Source organism: Schistocerca piceifrons, chromosome 8, assembly GCF_021461385.2.
Source record: "Schistocerca piceifrons isolate TAMUIC-IGC-003096 chromosome 8, iqSchPice1.1, whole genome shotgun sequence".
Taxonomy (NCBI): domain Eukaryota; kingdom Metazoa; phylum Arthropoda; class Insecta; order Orthoptera; family Acrididae; genus Schistocerca; species Schistocerca piceifrons.
The window spans coordinates 290,219,031-290,238,633 of record NC_060145.1 but is presented as its reverse complement, the minus strand read 5'-3'; the positions used below and the strand labels follow the sequence as shown (position 1 = coordinate 290,238,633).

The following is a 19,603-nucleotide window of genomic DNA, read 5'->3' as shown; positions in this document are numbered from 1 at the left end:
GAGGTGGAAATTCTCTTCTTGAGGAGAGACAAAAATCTCCCAACAAAGTAATCATTAATCTCATTGAAACCATATCATATGTACTCAAAACAGTCTTCTCCGTTCTTGGAGATGAGAATTTTGGGTGCTTCAAATGCGTATGAGATATACACAGGCCTAAAACAGTCATATGGAGTTTGTATCACATAAAGAGTAATTAGGGGGAATATGCGTTAATACACTTCTGCTCATTAAAACTACTACACCACGAAGATGACGTGCTACAGACGCGAAATTTAACCGGCAGGAAGAAGATGCTGTTATACGCAAATGATTAGCTTTTCAGAGCATTCACACAAGGTTGGCGCCGGTGGCGACACCTACAGCGTGCTGACATAAGGAAAGTTTCCAAGCCATTTCTAATACACAAACAGCAGAAGACCGGCGTTGCCTAGTGAAACGTTGTTGTGATGCCTCATGTAAGGAGAAATGCGTACCATCACGTTTCCGACTTTGATAAAGGTCAGATTGCAGCCTATCGCGATTGCGGTTTAGCGTATCGCGACATTGCTGCTCGCGTTGGTCGAGATCCAATGACTGTTAGCAGAATATAGAATCGGTGGGTGCGGGAGGCTAATACGGAACGCCGTGCTGGATCCCAATGGCCTCGTATCACTAGCAGTCGAGATGACAGGCATCTTATCCGCATGGCTGTAACGGATCGTGCAGCCACGTTTCGATCTCCGAGTCAACAGATGGGGACGTTTGCAAGACAACAACCATCTGCACGAACAGTTCAACGACGTTTGCAACAGCATGGACTATCAGCTCGGAGACCGTGGCTGCGGTTACCCTTGACGGTGCATCACAGACAGGAGCGCCTGCGATGGTGTACTCAACGACGAACCTGGGTGCACGAATGGCAAAACGTCATTTTTTCGGATGAATCCAGGTTCTGTTTAAAGCATAATGATGGTTGCATCCGTGTTTGGCGACATCGCGATGAACGCACATTGGAAGCGTGTATTCGTCATCGCCATACTGGCGTATCACCCGGCGCGATGGTATGGGTTGCCATTGGTTACACGTCTCGGTCACCTCTCGTTCGCATTGACGGCACTTTGAACAGTGGACGTTTCATTTCAGATATGTTACGACCCGTGGCTCTACCCTTCATTCGATCCCTGCGAAACCCTACATTTCAGCAGGATAATGCACGACCGCATGTGGCAGGTCCTGTACGGTCCTTTCTGGATACAGAAAATGTTCGACTGCTGCCCTGGCCAGCACATTCTCCAGATCTCTCACCAATTGAAAACGTCTGGTCAATGGTGGCCGAGCAACTGGCTCGTCACAATACGCCAGTCACTACTCTTGATGAACTGTGGTATCGTGTTGAAGCTGCATGGGCTCTGTTTGACACAATGCCCAGGGGTATCAAGGGCGTTATTACGTCCTGATTTCTCAGGATCTATGCACCCAAATTGCGTGAAAATGTAATCACATGTCAGTTCCAGTATAATATATGTGTCCAATGAATTCCCGTTTATCATCTGCGTTTCTTCTTGGTGTAGCAATTTTAATGGTCAGTAGTGTATACTGCGCTGCAATATACAGCCTAAGTCCGAACCCTATCAATAAGATTTTGCAGTTTGAGGGACTGATCCGTGAACTTTCTTTAGAACGTTATATGCATAATATATAAATTACCGTAACCATTAAATCTTTAAATCTAATTTATAACTGTTGTTCTTCGGGCAGTGCAAGAGTATCATACTCAGAATCTGAATTAAATTTAATTTACATGACAGAGAATATCGAATATGTACTCAAAACTGTACTACCTATCGATGGAGATTTCTTTCAGAAATGCATCATAAAATTTAATAAACAAGCTGAATTACTTTCAGTGTTTTTCTGGATCTAATGCGTTGTCATTATGATTTGCTGAACGTTTTGAAGTAAGAAACCCTTCATCTGCTGTAGACAGTTACAGACTATTTGTTTTGTTGCCCCTGCTAGCTTGCTGAATGCATTACACTGAGAATACCTGAACATCAGTGCAAAGCTGTGTGATACGGAATGCGTATCGTATATGTAAACAAAACATTTCCTGTTATTGCTGTTGACAACGTAATTTAGTGCCATTTTGTCTCTTAAATTCTACTGAGGGCAGGTACTGGGTAAGGTAACGAAAACTTAGAACACAAATAATAATGTCAACAACGATGTCGGCGAACGATACGGTGCATAGAAATACAGAGCTATACCTTTACAGAAGCTGTTCGACTTCCGACAGCCATGATTACGCCAGATTACACAAACCGAAAGTATTACTATGTAACGAACTATGGGAGTTCAAGGGCACTTACTCCAGTACACTCAGTAAGGAACGATGATCAGAATCTGAAAATTTTTAGTGGGCTGTGGACACTATTTTCATTCTGTATCTGCATTCTGTATCTGTATAAAAATGATAGCGTACTGTATCTTTAGACAACAAGTGGCATCTGATGTGTTAGTTTTTTTAAATTTAATTTGTAGAACATTCTCACATGTGAAGTTCAGATTCAGTGTATTTTGCAATCTAGAGTATAACGAATTTAGAGAATTAAATTACGAGATCCATTACGGCCAGCGTTTATTGTAGCATCGTTCACAGCTATTTATTAAACATCCCGAGGTCCTCTCTCGCAGATTAGAATCCTGCCTCGGGCATGGATGTGTGTGATGTCCTTAGGTTAGTTAGGTTTACGTACTTCTAAGTTCTAGGGCACTGATGGCCTCAGATGTTAAGTCCCATAGTGTTCAGAGCCATTTGAACCATTTTTACTTGACGCCACTTCGGCGACTTGCGTGTCGATGGGGATGAAATGATGATGATACGGACAACACAACACCCAGTCCCTGAGCGGAGGAAATCCCCGTCGCAGCTGGGAATCGAACCCGCGTCGTTAGGCATGACATTCCGTCACGCTCACCACTGAGCTACGAGGGACGGACAACTAGGCGATGCAGAAGGAGTAGAGGGGAAAAGTAGTAGGGATAGGCAAAGACTTGCAAAGTAAATTATACATGAAAAAAAATTGGCTCAAGAAAGGTAATGGTGAGAAAAGCATCAAATCAGTTGAAAGGTTGAGGACTAGGGAGAAAAAGGTATTTTTCTAATAAATATGAATCTGCAAACTGCCTTCATCAAGGGCTGGATTCTTGCTGTCGTACAGTTACATAGCTCCTGACAGATACTCAGTGATACTTGAATATTGTGATTGATCCCAATGGCTTGTTGCTGATCGTATATTCAAACTATATGAGATATATAGTACAAACGTATATGCATGTTTATATGTAGTTTAATTTGTAGTCCATATAGGACACATACATAAAGGCACAATTAAAGCATACACCGACATTCAAATTGGCATCCTAAAGCCGAGTATCGCATTACGATCCAGAAACGCTATCCAAATGCGACGAAGGATGGCCATTCAATTGTTCTGATTACTGCAGGCGAGACAGGGATGTATTCAAAATAAATGTGTACACTAATTTTATAAAAAGACTGTATTTTAATTTTTTGTGTTTACAGCTTTGTACGACTCATAAAAATGCGAGACACGTATATACGGACAATTTATTCATACACCTGTAGAGTCAATGAAATCTTAACTTAAAAACAAGCGGCATCCGTCTCATTAATTGTTGAAACAAAGTTTCTACATGTTAAAATACTTGCTTATAAAGTATTTTCTCGTTGTACAAAAGTAATTATTGGCATGTGTAGAATATAATTTAAGGATTAGAAAATGTTTTTTAAATACAATAGGCACTTTCTGACGGTGTTACGTGAGGATGGACCTGGGCATGTGATCTTCATAATGTAGTGCGGTGGAGCGGAGCATGTGTAGCGAGAGGCAAAGGTAGCTGCGAAGTAGGGAAGCTTTCGAGGCGCCGAAGCCCACAACGGAGCGTTTTCACGTATGCATATAAATAGTGATTAGCAGTGAGCATTTCCTGCAGCATGGCCGCCGTCGAGCGAAGTGAGCACGGCGCGAGGTTCTCCTTACTCAGACGCCCAGAGCCATCCGGCCAACACTGCCCCTGCGACAGGGACAGCAGTAGCCGAGTCCTCCGTCGCCGCGACTGATCCAGAAAGCTCTCTGATGTGGGATCTTTGCAGGTGATGTGTTAGTCTAGAAAGGATGCGAGGGGTGGATGAGGGGTGGAACGAAAAATGTAGGTACGAGAGCAAATAGATCAGTAGCGACAGGAGTAGAGACCGAGAATCTAGCCCGCCTGTCGACAATTGCCGCTTCCGTTTCGCCGAGTATGCTCACTCCGTACCTCCTTCCAAGAGGACTTCTTTTTATCTAGACAGCAGTGCGGTTTTACTTCATATTGTATTCACGTACTGGCTCTAACTTTTACAGGCGTTGCTTTCCTTGTAATCATAATTGTTTCTACCTTCTCTGCATACCTCGATGTTAACATAACATCTCAAAAATGTTTCTGTAATTTATATGTTGAATGTGCTGAAAAAGTACTAGCAGACAGGAAATCGGGGTCTAGATTAATTTTGGACAGACCACGCAAGGTAGAGGAAGTCACTGGAACAAATATGTGAAGAACATTTTGTAAAACGAAGTTAAAATCTTCTGGGTTATTAGGCCGCGTCATGTTTCTTCTTAAATGTTCGACGTTTCGACCCCTCTGCTGGGATCTTCCTCAGGATCTTTTAGTGTCCACTACTGCTAGAACACTGTAACCCAGAAGATTTTAACTTCAGTGATAACGGCCACGAAAGCCTGCAGACATTTTGTAAAATGTTGGCCCCCTCTGGTAAGGTCGGGACGTGATCAACAAAGGAAACTGGCGCCTAGATACGAGTTAGAGAACTATCGCAAAGTGTATAACACCCTTGTTAAGTATATGTGGAATAGATGTACAACAGTTTTTTCGTAGTCTCGTGTCCCAGTTCATGCTGTCTGGTAGGCCACTTGAGCTGGAGGCACGGTAGCGTTTCGAAGGCAACGGAAGTGGCCATCTTCAGGACAGGCGAGGGCGATTCTGTACGGGCTGTTAGTCTCAGAGCGCCGGTGCCGTGGCAGGGAGCACTCGATGCCTGCGCTTCATGACTCGCCGGTGCGGCGCCCTGACGACAGAGGTGAGCGGGATGTTGGCGAGGTCCAGCACGCGCCCGAAGCTGGACGAGGGGTCGAAGCGCGCCAGCGTGGGCGGCGGCAACTGCTCCCCACTGCCCGAGCCGCACTGCGAGCAGGGGTAGGGCGCCAGCACCGCCGAGGGGAACATGGGCTGCAGCGTCTGGCTGGGATCGCTGCCGTTGCCCGGGCAGTACGGGTAGAAGATGACTGGGATGAAGCCGATGAAGGCGTAGGGCGGCAGGCCGCCCTGCTGCTGCGGGGGCGGGCTGTAGGTCGGCGGAGGCCTGTAGGGGGGAGGCGTGGGCGGCAGGCTCACGTTGCCAGACGTACCGTTGGCACTGGGCTCGACCAGGTAGCACGGGCACAGGCCCGGGACTGGTACGATGGGCAGCGGGTAGGGCACCAGCTGCACTGGGGGCGCTCCGCCTCCTGCGACACACACACAGGTACATGCAGTCACAACCAAATGTAGCACACCATGTCACTAGTTACATCTGATACACTACTGGCCATTAAAATTGCTACACCACGAAGAAGTGCTACAGACGCGAAATTTAACCAACAGGAAGAAGAAGCTGTGATATGCAAATGATTTGATTTTCAGAGCATTCACAGAAGGTTGGCGCCGGTGTCGACACCTACAACGTGTTGACATGAGGAAAGTTTCCAACCGATTTCTCATATACAAACACCAGTTGATCGGCGTGCGTGGTGAAACGTTGTTGTGGTAAGAGGGAGAAATGAGTACCCTCACGTTTCCGACTTTGATAGAGGTCGCATTGTAGCCTAGCGCGATTGCGGTTTATCGTATCGCGACATTGCTGCTCGCGTTGGTCGAGATCCAACGACTGTTAGCAGAATATGGAATCGGTGGGCTCAGGAGGGTAATACGGAACGCCGTGCTGGATGCCAACGGCCTCGTATCACTAGCAGTCGAGATGACAGGCATCTTATTCGCATGGCTATAACGGATCGTGCAGCCACGTCTCGATCCCTGAGTCAACAGATGGGGACGTTTGCAAGACAACAACCATCTGCACGAACAGTTCAACGACGTTTGCAACAGCATGGACTATCAGCTCGGAGACCGTGGCTGCGGTTACCCTTGACGGTGCATCACAGACAGGAGCGCCTGCGATGGTGTACTCAACGACGAACCCGGGTGCACGAATGGCAAAACGTCATTTTTTCGGATGAATCCAGGTTCTGTTTACAGCATCAAGATGGTCGCATCCGTGTTTGGCGACATCGCGGTGAACGCACATTGGAAGCGTGTATTCGTCATCGCCATACTGGCGTATCACCCGGCCTGATGGTACGGGGGTGCCATTGGTTACACGTCTCGGTCACCTCTTGTTCGCACTGACGGCACTTTGAACAGTGGATGTTACCTTCAGAGTGTTACGACCCGTGGCTCTACCCCTCATTCGATCCCTGCGAAACCCTACATTTCGGCAGGATAATGCACGATCGCATGTTGCAGGTCCTGTACGGGCCTTTCTGGATACAGAAAATGTTCGACTGCTGCCCTGGCTAGCACATTCTCCAGATCTCTGACCAATTGAAAACGTGTGGTCGATGGTGGCCGAGCAACAGGCTCGTCACAATGCGCCAGTCACTACCCTAGATGAACTGTGGTATCGTGTTGAAGCTGCACGGGCAGCTGTATCTGTACACGCCATCCAAGTTCTATTTGACTCGATGCCTAGGCGTATCAAGGCGGTTATAACGCCAGAGGTGGTTGTTCTGGGAACTGATTTCTCAGGACCTATGCACCCAAATTGCGTGAAAATGTAATCACATGTCAGTTCTAGTAAATTATATTTGTTCAATGAATACCCGTTTATCATGTGAATTTCTTCTTGGTGTAGCAATTTTAATGGCCAGTAGTGTAATATCAGAGAAGGAGGAAGCGAACAAATATAGTTGTCTTAAAATTAAAAGAAAACGTAATTGTCTAGATCTCGTAAGGAAAGACCGAATCATTGGACCACTGGATGAGGCGGACCAGTGGCGTATTTCACCTGCTACCGGTGAGGAAACTCTTTCGTCAACTTTTTGGTGCAAAGTGTTGCTGTTATTTCTGGAGAAAAATAACTTTCTCTGTTCTGGTAACTCGAAAAGTTTTGTCGTGTAGTTACATAATTTTAGTAGTAAAGCCTGGTTTGCACAATATTGATGAAACTTCCTGGCACATTAAAACTGTGTGCCGGACCGAGCCTCGAACTCGGGACCTTTGACTTTCGCGGATCAAGTGCTCTACCATCTGAGCTACCCAAGCACGACTCACGTCTCGTCCTCACAGCTTTACTTCTGCCAGTACCTCGTCTCCTACCTTCCAAACTTTACAAGCTCCAACATGAGAGAGTTCCAGTTCACTAAAGGGGAGGTAGGACGTCAAACGGGCCGACTTGGAGCAGGAGAGGCACCACAGGACATTTCAATTTCCACTGTCTATAATTTTACAAATTCATTTATAAAACTTTGTCAGCATGACCAGGAAGGGTTCAGAATTCACACTCTTAGCAGTGGAAGTTGTAAAACATAACGAAATAATTTTTTTTTACATGTGAAATTTCATCATTTTTTCACTTACTAATGGCAGCATTTGTTGCTATAGGTACACTTTTCTTCATAAGTAAGAGAGAGTCTTCGATGAATTTTGGACAGCACACAAACCATATAGAACTCTAGAATTTTCCAAATCTATTAAAAAGTGTGGTAAAAATTGAGGTAATTAACTACAAAATTTGTGTTTCTTCAAAACATGAAGTTAAAAATACAACAGCTCATTCCTTTTTTTCATAAATTAAATAAATTCTAGAGCTTGTATGCTGTGCAAAATTCATCGAAGAATCTCTCTAACTTACGAAGACGTCCTACCCCCGTTAACAAGACTTGCTAGTGAACACATACATCAGACGTTTGCTCAGTAATGAATAGAGGTCGTGATTCGTGGCCATCTCGTTCTCTTGAACTGTTTCCACTCGATTACTATTTTTACGACCGTGTGAAATGTCTCATGTGCTGTAGGGCCTCGCTGCCTGTGGCAGTGTTGGAACAATAAAGGGGGCGTTCGAAAGGAAGGACGTTTAGGGTTACACATCCCTTTGAAGACGAGGTCGTTAGAGAGAGAAAATAATTCTGATTTGGGAAGGCTAAGGAAGGGAATCAGCCGTGCCCCTTGTAAAGGATGCAAGGCAGCATCTGACGTTTATGACTTAGGGAAACTACGTAAACCTGGATGGCCGGTCGGGCATCAGAAACGCCGCGCGTCCAGTACCTTATCACTTTCTTCTTACTGCTGTGACCGAAGCATATCGTGCCCTTCATGGAAACCTACCTTCATTCGAGTCAGTTAGCTACCACACAGATAGAAAATTTTCATCATCATAGCAGGATCAAACCACCTGTTTACGTAAAATAGTCATTATTACAATCACTAGTGCTATAGAAATAGTTATATATATTTAAAATAGTCCAGCATGACTAATATGTCAATTGACAATTGGCTTGGGTCAGTAGTCGATTACCAAGACTATTTCTACAAGAGCTAATTAGGTGAGCTGCAACATGTACGTGGTTCTTTAGCTAGATCCAAGGAAGGAGAATGCAAACTGGGTTATCTTGGGTCTACACCCTGAGAAATCTCGGAAAGTATCAGAGGAACAGCATCGCGAGCAAAACAAATGGATTTTGTTGTTCTTAAAACATTTATATAAAGAAGTACGCTTCTCCAGCCTTGGTACATGATACTGAATATCACAGACACTGAGTTCTTGAAAGCTTTTTCTCTCTTGAACGTACAAAGGATAAAATCTGGTAAATGTGGTCGCATTACACTACCTTGAGTTAGATGTACTAAGAGATGGCCGCATCAGTAGCGATGTGCTATCTACGATCAAACCAGCATGTGTTCTAATGTAACTTGGCTATTGTGTGATACACAAGTGTTAAATCTTCTTTCAGTATAAGTGGGTAAGAGATTGAGCGTCATGTTGCGCAGAAAAATGTTCACTGAAAGTCACGTCGATCTTACATGGCAAGATAGGCATTTTCGCATTAGATCAAGTCACCAGCCATAATTGCCGACAGAAACTGGATATATCTTCGCCGCTACTATGAACATGTTTTGAAAACAGCCAATCTAATCGTCGCTAAGTCTTACAACCCGAAAACTGATTGAATGCGACGACATGAACTACCTATGCAAAGATGGTAGAAAACCAATAAGGATATGGGAGGCGCAGCAGATCGGGGAAAAGTAGAGTTTCGATATAAAAATAGAGAAACTTCTAAAGCGTAAATTGATGAGGGAGAATATAACTATGAGACCATGAGTAAACAAACTATAATGAAAGTGTAATCAGCCTTTTCTTACTTCTAATATAATGACATGCAGCTGGTACTGCCACAACAGAGCAGCGAAGAGAAAATGAACCAGACAGCCCTGAGGAGGAAAGTGTTGGACAATGAGTCCTCTATGTTTAGTAGAGCAACTGGCCTTTAGGGGTTCAGATAATTAGTCCCGAATTGCTTGTGTATATATGTTACAGTTTCCCCATATTATCCAAAGGAGCAAGTACAGCTCATATTGTGCAGTGTACACTATTTTAACGAATACAGAAGTAATGATTTCTGCCCTAGAAACGATTTTGACGTTTAATATAAACATTTTATCGATTAAATCAATCGAAAACTATTATCTGTACCTATTTGTCATGCCTGTCGCACTTTGTTACTCATCGGGGTGAAATTATTTTTCACTCTCCTGTGTCATAGAAAAGAGCAATTACTGTAATGGTAGGCAAACTTAAGTCACTGTATTACTTTATGTACATGAATTCAATTATTTTGAGGATATAAGTAACTTTAATAAATACAGTTCTATTCTATCTGGAGGTACAAGAAATAGTCATACCTGGAGTAGTTGAAGGTGGTTGTCCTCCACTAGGTCCTCCTGGTGCTCCTGGGTACCCTGGTGTTCCAGGTTGTCCAGGGAGTCCAGGTGCTCCAGGAGTACCTGGAGCCCCAGGTGCTCCAGGCCCTCCTGGATATCCGGGTGGAGGCCTGCCTCCAGGTCCTGTTGGTCCCTCAGGTCCTGTTGGATATCCTGGGTAACCTGGTACACCTGGTGTTCCAGGGTAACCACCGGTAGGTGGCCGTCCACCAGGTCCTGTTGGGCCGCCTGGTGCTCCTGGATATCCACCGGTGGGTGGTCTTCCACCTGGTCCTCCTGGCAGTCCTGGCTGTCCCGGGTATCCTGGCTGTCCTGGTACTCCTGGTGCGCCTGGCTGTCCTGGTGCTCCTGGCTGGCCTGGAGCTCCTGGACCAGTTGGTCCTCCTGGGAAACCACCAGTTGGTGGTCTTCCACCTGGTCCTGTGGGTATTCCTGGTTGGCCTGGATATCCTGGTCCTCCTGGCTGTCCTGGTGTTCCTGGCTGACCTGGTATGCCAGGTCGTCCTGGTTGGCCTGGTAATCCTGGTCCTCCTGGCCCAGATGGTCCTCCAGGGTACCCTCCTGTGGGTGGTCTACCACCAGGCCCTGATGGCCCTCCTGGATATCCAGGTTGTCCAGGTACTCCTGGCTGTCCTGGAGCACCTGGTAATCCTGGACCTCCTGGGTAGCCTGGTGATGGTGGTCTACCTCCAGGGTAACCTGGTGCACCTGGTAGGCCTGGTGCTCCTGGCTGTCCTGGTGCTCCAGGACCAGTTGGTCCTCCTGGGTATCCTCCTGTTGGTGGTCTTCCTCCGGGTCCTGTTGGTATTCCTGGTTGACCTGGGTATCCTGGTCCTCCTGGGTATCCTGGTATTCCTGGCTGACCTGGTGTGCCAGGTCGTCCAGGTTGGCCTGGTAATCCTGGACCTCCTGGCAGTCCAGGACCTGTTGGTCCTCCTGGTGCTCCTGGGTAACCTCCAGTAGGTGGTCTTCCACCTGGACCTGTTGGAACTCCTGGCTGTCCTGGGTAACCAGGCTGTCCTGGTATTCCTGGTGCTCCTGGCTGTCCTGGTGCTCCTGGGCCAGTTGGTCCTCCTGGGTACCCACCAGTTGGTGGTCTTCCACCTGGTCCTGTTGGTATTCCTGGTTGGCCAGGATATCCTGGTCCACCAGGATAGCCTGGTGTTCCTGGTTGTCCTGGTGTACCGGGTTGTCCAGGTTGGCCTGGTAATCCTGACCCTCCTGGTAGTCCAGGTCCTCCTGGTGCTCCAGGGTAACCTCCAGTAGGTGGCCTTCCACCTGGGCCTGTTGGAACTCCTGGCTGTCCTGGGTATCCAGGCTGTCCTGGTATTCCTGGTGCTCCTGGCTGTCCTGGTGCTCCTGGACCACTTGGTGCTCCTGGGTATCCTCCTGTTGGTGGTCTTCCTCCTGGTCCTGTTGGTATTCCTGGTTGACCTGGGTATCCTGCTCCGCCTGGGTATCCTGGTTTTCCTGGCTGACCTGGTGTGCCAGGTCGTCCTGGTTGGCCTGGTAATCCTGGACCTCCAGGACCTGTTGGTCCTCCTGGTGCCCCTGGGTAGCCTCCAGTAGGAGGTCTTCCACCTGGGCCTGTTGGAACTCCTGGCTGTCCTGGGTATCCAGGCTGTCCTGGTATTCCTGGTGCTCCTGGCTGTCCTGGTGCTCCTGGACCACTTGGTGCTCCTGGGTATCCTCCCGTTGGTGGTCTTCCTCCTGGTCCTGTTGGTATTCCTGGTTGACCTGGGTATCCTGGTCCGCCTGGGTATCCTGGTGTTCCTGGCTGACCTGGTGTGCCAGGTCGTCCTGGTTGGCCTGGTAATCCTGGACCTCCAGGACCTGTTGGTCCCCCTGGTGTCCCTGGGTAGCCTCCAGTAGGAGGTCTTCCACCTGGGCCTGTTGGAACTCCTGGCTGTCCTGGGTATCCAGGCTGTCCTGGTATTCCTGGTGCTCCTGGCTGTCCTGGTGCTCCTGGACCACCTGGTGCTCCTGGGTATCCTCCTGTTGGTGGTCTTCCTCCTGGTCTGGTTGGTATTCCTGGTTGGCCTGGATATCCTGGTCCTCCTGGGTAGCCTGGCGTTCCTGGTTGTCCTGGCGCACCAGGTTGTCCTGGTTGACCCGGTAATCCAGGTCCTCCTGGCCCAGTTGGTCCTCCAGGGTAACCTCCAGTAGGTGGTCGGCCACCAGGTACTGATGGTCCTCCTGGATATCCTGGTTGTCCTGGTGTGCCTGGTAATCCTGGACCTCCTGGATAGCCTGGTGATGGTGGTCTACCTCCAGGGTAACCCGGTGCACCTGGTTGCCCTGGTAATCCTGGCTGTCCTGGTGCTCCTGGCTGTCCTGGTGCTCCTGGACCAGTTGGTCCTCCGGGGTACCCTCCTGTTGGTGGTCTTCCTCCTGGTCCTGTTGGTATTCCTGGTTGGCCTGGGTATCCTGGTCCTCCAGGGTATCCTGGTGTTCCTGGTTTACCTGGTGTGCCAGGTTGGCCTGGTTGCCCTGGTGATCCTGGTCCTCCTGGTAATCCTGGTCCAGTTGGTCCTCCTGGATAACCTCCAGTAGGTGGTCTGCCACCTGGTGCTGATGGTACTCCTGGGTAACCTCCAGTGGGTGGTCTTCCTCCTGGCCCTGAAGGTACTCCTGGCTGCCCTGGGTATCCAGGCTGCCCTGGTAGTCCTGGTGCTCCTGGTTGTCCTGGTGCTCCTGGACCAGTTGGTCCTCCTGGGTACCCTCCAGTTGGTGGTCTTCCACCTGGTCCGGTCGGTACTCCCGGGTAACCTCCAGTGGGTGGTCTTCCTCCTGGTCCTGATGGTACTCCTGGCTGTCCTGGGTATCCGGGCTGCCCTGGCAGTCCTGGTGCTCCTGGCTGTCCTGGTGCACCTGGGCCAGTTGGTCCTCCTGGGTACCCTCCAGTTGGTGGTCTTCCACCTGGTCCTGTTGATATTCCTGGTTGGCCTGGATATCCTGGCCCTCCTGGGTAGCCTGGTGTGCCTGGTTGACCTGGTGTTCCAGGCCTGCCTGGTAGTCCAGGAGCACCTGGTGCTCCCGGTTGTCCTGGTTGTGGTTGGCCAGTTCCTGGTCCTGTCGGTACTCCTGGGGCTCCTGGATAGCCTGGAGCGAAGAATAATTTCATTAGGGCGTACTGTGATATATGCATTAACTTTTTACGTTTTTTCTTGGCATAGTTTGTTTATAAATTATTATAGGTAGTACAATGTTTTAATATTGTTATGTTACCGATGAATGACAGGGATGTTGTGGTGTTATGTGTTTATTTTCTATCGTTGTGTTAAGACAGGCTGTGTAACCAATAACAGTAAAGTTTGACCTAAGTTATTTGTATAGCTGACTTTTGTAGTACAAAAAACTACGAAAACATGATCAGAAACCTGCAGATACTCTCCTCTCGTATTACATGAGAAGGTAAACACATAATCAAATTATGCTGGTAACTGAGGTAGAAGCCATTAGAAAACTCTCTTTGCATTGTAGTCGATGATCTTTTCACAATTATTAGAAATATGATGATACCAGTAAAGACGTAACGACGCAAAAAGCAGAGCTAATAGACCAGCTAACTCTTGGAAAACTGTTTATGAAGAATTCCCTTTGTAACTCATTGATCTTGTTTGATGCTGTTTACAGATGTACTTAAACTTAGATAACAATAAAAGAACAAAAAAAAAAACATTCTTTTAAGACTGATAAAGAATTAATAACAGCGAGTGGAAAATATGTTGCGTGTACTGTTAGTAGCTACGTTGTGTACAAAGAAATTACTACAAATCTTTGTTAATACTACTATAATATCAAATGACATTGACTGTATATACGTCTGAGCCTTCGTTACGCTTCAGTTTTAGTTAGATGTCTCATATCTCAGGCGAAAGATTATTAGATACATATTATACTTTAATTAAAATTATACATACAGCGCTTCTGATATGTGTTTCTTTAATAAGGAAGTGGACAATCAAAACTGCAATCAAAACACTCAGCTAATTTAGCATAAATTCTTTATTGTAATTCCGTCAAGTTGAGTTTTATTATGCTGGCTACTGGTTTCGAACTACGAGGTTCATTTCTAATCCAGGCACTGGTTTTGAAAACGAACTTGGTATTCGAAACCAGCCTCCAGCTTGATAAAATGCAACTATGACGGAATTACAACAAAGAATTTATGCTATCCAAGTTGCTGGTCCTGTACCGACGTCATGTTGGAATTCTTTTGATTTAGTATAGTCTGGCGACCAAGCGAACGCTCGCACCATGAACTGAAAGGTGGTAATTGATGACTGGCTTTGTCCCCAGAACTTGGGGCACCTTTATATGCTTCGCCATATTCTAGGGGGCAAAAAAGAGAGTGCTCTTCCACACATAAATCTATAGTTGGTAATTCCGCAAATTACGTTGCATGGCTTTTCCTTATAGTAGCTCGTACACTTGAAAGGTATATACCATACGCAGTGTAAATTAATATACTATCGATTGTGTAGTTGCGTCGCTGCTCAACAGCGTCGCTGATTCGAGGTGTTATCGGCAATGTGTTAGAGTAACTCTAGGTGGAGTGAAGTGTGGAGGACTCTCAATTGTAAAGACGTGTTGTATCTGATGTGTGCTGGATACACACATCTGGGGCCAAGGAAACTGGTATAGGCACACGTATTTAAATACAGAGATATGTAAACAGGAAGAATACGGTGCTGCGATCGGCAACGCCTATATAAGACAAGTGTTTGGCACAGTTGTTAGATAGGTTACTGCTGCTACAATGGCAGGTTATCAAGATTTAAGTGAGTTTGAATGTAGTGTTATAGTTGGAGCACGAGCGATGGGGCACACTATCTCTGAGGTAGCGATGACATATGGATTTTCCATTTCAAGAATATATCTGGTAAATCATCACATCCCCGATATCGTTGATGCCGGAAAAAGATCCTGCAAGAACAGGACAAACGATGACTGAAGAGAGTCGTTCAACGTGATAGAAGTGCAACTCTTCCGCAAATTGCTGCAGATTTCAATGCTGGGCCATCAACAAGTGTCAGCATACGAACCATTCAACGAAACATCAGCGATATGGGCTTTCGGAGGCGAAGGCCTGCTCGTGTGCCCTTGATGACTGCACGACGCAAAACTTTACACCTCCCCTGGACCACACACCACCGACACTGGACTGCCGATGACTGGAAACATGTTGCCTGGTCGGACGAGCCTCGTTTCAAATTGTAGCGACCGGATGGACGTGTACAGGTATGGAGACAATGTCATGGATCAATGGACCCTGGATGTCAGCAGGGGACTGTTCAAAGTTGTGGAGACTCTGTAATGGTGTGGTACCTGTCCCGCTGGAGGGATAAGAGACCACTGATACGTTTAGATACGACTCTGGCGGGTTACACGTACGTAAGCAACCCGTCTGATCACCTGCCTCCATTCATGTCCATTGTGCATTCCGACGAACTTGAGATATTCCAACAGGACAATGTGACACTCCACCCGTCTAGAATCGCTACAGAGTGGCTCCAGGAACACTTTTCTGAGTTTAAACACTTTCACTGGCCACCAAACTCCCCAGACATGAACATTACTGAGTACGTGTGGGATGCCTTCAGAAGAGATCTCCACTCCCTCGTACTCTTACGGATTGATGGACAACCCTGCGGGGTTCATGGCGTCAGTTCCCTCCAGCACTACTTCAGACATTAGTCGAATCCATGCCACGTCGTCTTGCGGCACTTCTGCGGGCTCTTGGGGGGGGCGGGGGGGGGGGGAGCCGTACACGATATTAGGCAGGTGTACCAGTTTCTTTGGCTCTTCGGTGTGTACTTACTCGCTACGGCCAGTAATGATTTATTTAGCTGCATTATCCTATGATGTTTGCTAACTGTAAAAGGAATCTAAGCAGAAGCTCGAAATACACTCCTGGAAATTGAAATAAGAACACCGTGAATTCATTGTCCCAGGAAGGGGAAACTTTATTGACACATTCCTGGGGTCAGATACATCACATGATCACACTGACAGAACCACAGGCACATAGACACAGGCAACAGATCATGCACAATGTCGGCACTAGTACAGTGTATATCCACCTTTCGCAGCAATGCAGGCTGCTATTCTCCCATGGAGACGATCATAGAGATGCTGGATGTAGTCCTGTGGAACGGCTTGCCATGCCATTTCCACCTGGCGTCTCAGTTGGACCAGCGTTCGTGCTGGACGTGCAGACCGCGTGAGACGACGCTTCATCCAGTCCCAAACATGCTCAATGGGGGACAGATCCGGAGATCTTGCTGGCCAGGGTAGTTGACTTACACCTTCTAGAGCACGTTGGGTGGCACAGGATACATGCGGACGTGCATTGTCCTGTTGGAACAGCAAGTTCCCTTGCCGGTCTAGGAATGGTAGAACGATGGGTTCGATGACGGTTTGGATGTACCGTGCACTATTCAGTGTCCCCTCGACGATCACCAGTGGTGTACGGCCAGTGTAGGAGATCGCTCCCCACACCATGATGCCGGGTGTTGGCCCTGTGTGCCTCGGTCGTATGCAGTCCTGATTGTGGCGCTCACCTGCACGGCGCCAAACACGCATACTACCATCATTGGCACCAAGGCAGAAGCGACTCTCATCGCTGAAGACGACACGTCTCCATTCGTCCCTCCATTCACGCCTGTCGCGACACCACTGGAGGCGGGCTGCACGATCTTGGGGCGTGAGCGGAAGACGGCCTAACGGTGTGCGGGACCGTAGCCCAGCTTCATGGAGACGGTTGCGAATGGTCCTCGCCGATACCCCAGGAGCAACAGTGTCCCTAATTTGCTGGGAAGTGGCGGTGCGGTCCCCTACGGCACTGCGTAGGATCCTACGGTCTTGGCGTGCATCCGTGCGTCGCTGCGGTCCGGTCCCAGGTCGACGGGCACGTGCACCTTCCGCCGACCACTGGCGACAACATCGATGTACTGTGGAGACCTCACACCCCACGTGTTGAGCAATTCAGCGGTACGTCCACCCGGCCTCCCGCATGCCCACTATACGCCCTCGCTCAAAGTCCGTCAACTGCACATACGGTTCATGTCCACGCTGTCGCGGCATGCTACCAGTGTTAAAGACTGCGATGGAGCTCCGTATGCCACGGCAAACTGGCTGACACTGACGGCGGCGGTGCACAAATGCTGCGCATTCGACGGCCAACACCGCGGTTCCTGGTGTGTCCGCTGTGCCGTGCGTGTGATCATTGCTTGTACAGCCCTCTCGCAGTGTCCGGAGCAAGTATGGTGGGTCTGACACACCGGTGTCAATGTGTTCTTTTTTCCATTTCCAGGAGTGTAATTAATGTAAAGATAATTGTTTTGTTAGTAATGCAATGCACGTATTCTTAAGTGATGACTGAGACAATGTATAGCACTTACATCCAATGATTCTGTAAAGCTAATTGTTAATACATAATAGGTTTATTGAGTGTGTTAATTGTGAGCATTATTAATTTTCAAAGAGTCAAAATACTAGTTTTACAGTTAGTGTTACATTGCTAGTTATCCCAAGCCAATACCAGTTCCCAGATACATGTCATTTTTATCTATTTTTCTCAAGAAGTTATTGTTTCAGTATTATTCGATTTAATTAAAATGTATGCTAAGCAACAGCCTTGCGCAGTAGCTCTTTGGTAACTTTACGATTTATAGTACTAACAGAGAAGAGTGCGAAGGAAGTTCCCGTTGCGCAGATACAGGTAAGAAATTTTATTATTTCGGGGATAGCAGTCATTAAGCACAGGGGCCATTATTTTCAAACTGAACAAGTTTTATTTTATTGCCAGGGCCAATTTCAGATCAATAATGTTGCATCAGATTCAGTTTTTTTGTTACGTAAATTCATGCAGTTTTGGCTTGGTTTAAAGTTATTGACATTTTACATTCTCGCAGTTAAATTAAACTTACATTCTTGCAGTCAGAAAAGTTCAGGTCAGTACAAAGCGCATGAGACGACCTATAATACGCGTTCATGCGCTATTTCCATACTAACGGAAATGTTTCAGACTATTGTCAGTTACGTAATTTTAATCATATTTCAAACGTACATTTTTCACACTGTATTGTTTTTATATTAATAATATTATCAATCTCTCTTACGTGCTACGTCTGGTGGCATCAGACTCACACTTTATCCGCAGCTAACGATCGGTATCTTTTTCGTCATGTAAAAACAGGTGCTGCAACTGTTAATTGTTCGAGTACCACTGAAGGCCAAAGAAAATCATTTTTTAATGTTTGTTTTTGTAGCCGTTCCTCGACTGCGTACTAATTTTTAAAAATTCTACGTCTAGCAGTCGCTATAAGTAGCGTGTTACACAGACTGTGGCTTCATTGCCTCTGAAAGTAACGTCCGAGAGCAGACCATAGTCTCATAATGGCGTTCATCTACGAATTAAAGTGCCACAATTGGTGTTCCATCTTGATTCAAATTTACTCGCTGCAGTTACTGAATCCACACTATTTTTCTTTATTTGGACAATCACATACTTAAAAGCTTTGCTGTCACCGTAAAAGTCCTAGTACAGCTGGCCTGCCTCGGTCTTCATGATTTGCCATGTGTGTATCTTGGGTGGCTCTGCTGAACGGCTGTAACGCCGCAGATGGGGACGCAGAACTTAATGTTCCTATCCGACGGATGGATCACCACGTTAATGACACGTGCTCTCATCCCATGAGGCGCTGTGAAGAGGTTTGTAATTTAATCCAGGTCATTAACGCAAGGCTTTTGACGAGGGACTTAATGGATGCATCTTATCTCCCGTTACCTGTCAAATCCTGGCGATGCAAATTTCTTACATCAACAGGGTTCGAACCAGCTACTTCGTAGACTACCGCCACCACGTCAGTGTACATTAGTGACCTTGGGTGCTGAGACATGGTTCTATATGATTTGTTTCTGCCTAGTTGATAAGAATATAATTTATATAATGAAAATATTAAAGAAAAATAAAAAAGTAATACAATAAGTGCGGTGAAAATAAGTTACAATATGTAGAGCGAAGTGAAATACTATATTTGGATGTGTAATACAGCCTAAGTAGCTTGTTGGTTGATAATAGCCTATTTCTACCTACTTCAGGTGAGAGCGTCTCAGTAGAACGGTGAGCTATTTTCATATGAAATGATTTGTGCTTATGTATGTTTATTGTGCTTGTGAGTATTGGTGTAGTACTGGAAGTGTTGCAAGTCAGGACACCATATATGACCTTCAGCAGTTGTTTGTCTTATTGTTGGTAGTTGTGGTATATTCTGTACGATACCTTAGATGCATACACCTGGTATTATATAGATTAAATACTGATTGAGCATTTGATACATGGAATACAGGAATTTTAACTTTGCATGACGAATACACTTATGGTTGTAAATTTGTTAGTAGAAATGGAGTGTAGTTCACTGCTACTTGAATGCGTTATTCCTTAAATAACTTAATACTTTACATTTTTAATTCTATACATAATTTAAACAGAAAA

The 19,603-nt window shown here is 46.6% G+C and overlaps 1 protein-coding gene across 3 annotated transcripts in view; it reads right to left on the bottom strand.

The window, feature by feature from the left end:
- Positions 1–3,525: 3,525 nt before the first annotated feature.
- Positions 3,526–19,603, bottom strand: part of LOC124711230 (collagen alpha-2(IV) chain-like) — a 167,476-nt gene continuing 151,398 nt past the window's right edge. For all 3 annotated transcript variants that reach the window (XM_047241188.1, XM_047241190.1, XM_047241189.1), the window contains 2 exons: positions 10,063–13,203; positions 3,526–5,570 (listed from right to left, as the gene is read on the bottom strand). In XM_047241188.1, coding sequence (XP_047097144.1) covers positions 5,065–5,570; positions 10,063–13,203 — 3,647 coding nt within the window. In that variant the 3' untranslated portion in view covers positions 3,526–5,064. The remainder of the gene's footprint in view (positions 5,571–10,062; positions 13,204–19,603) is intronic.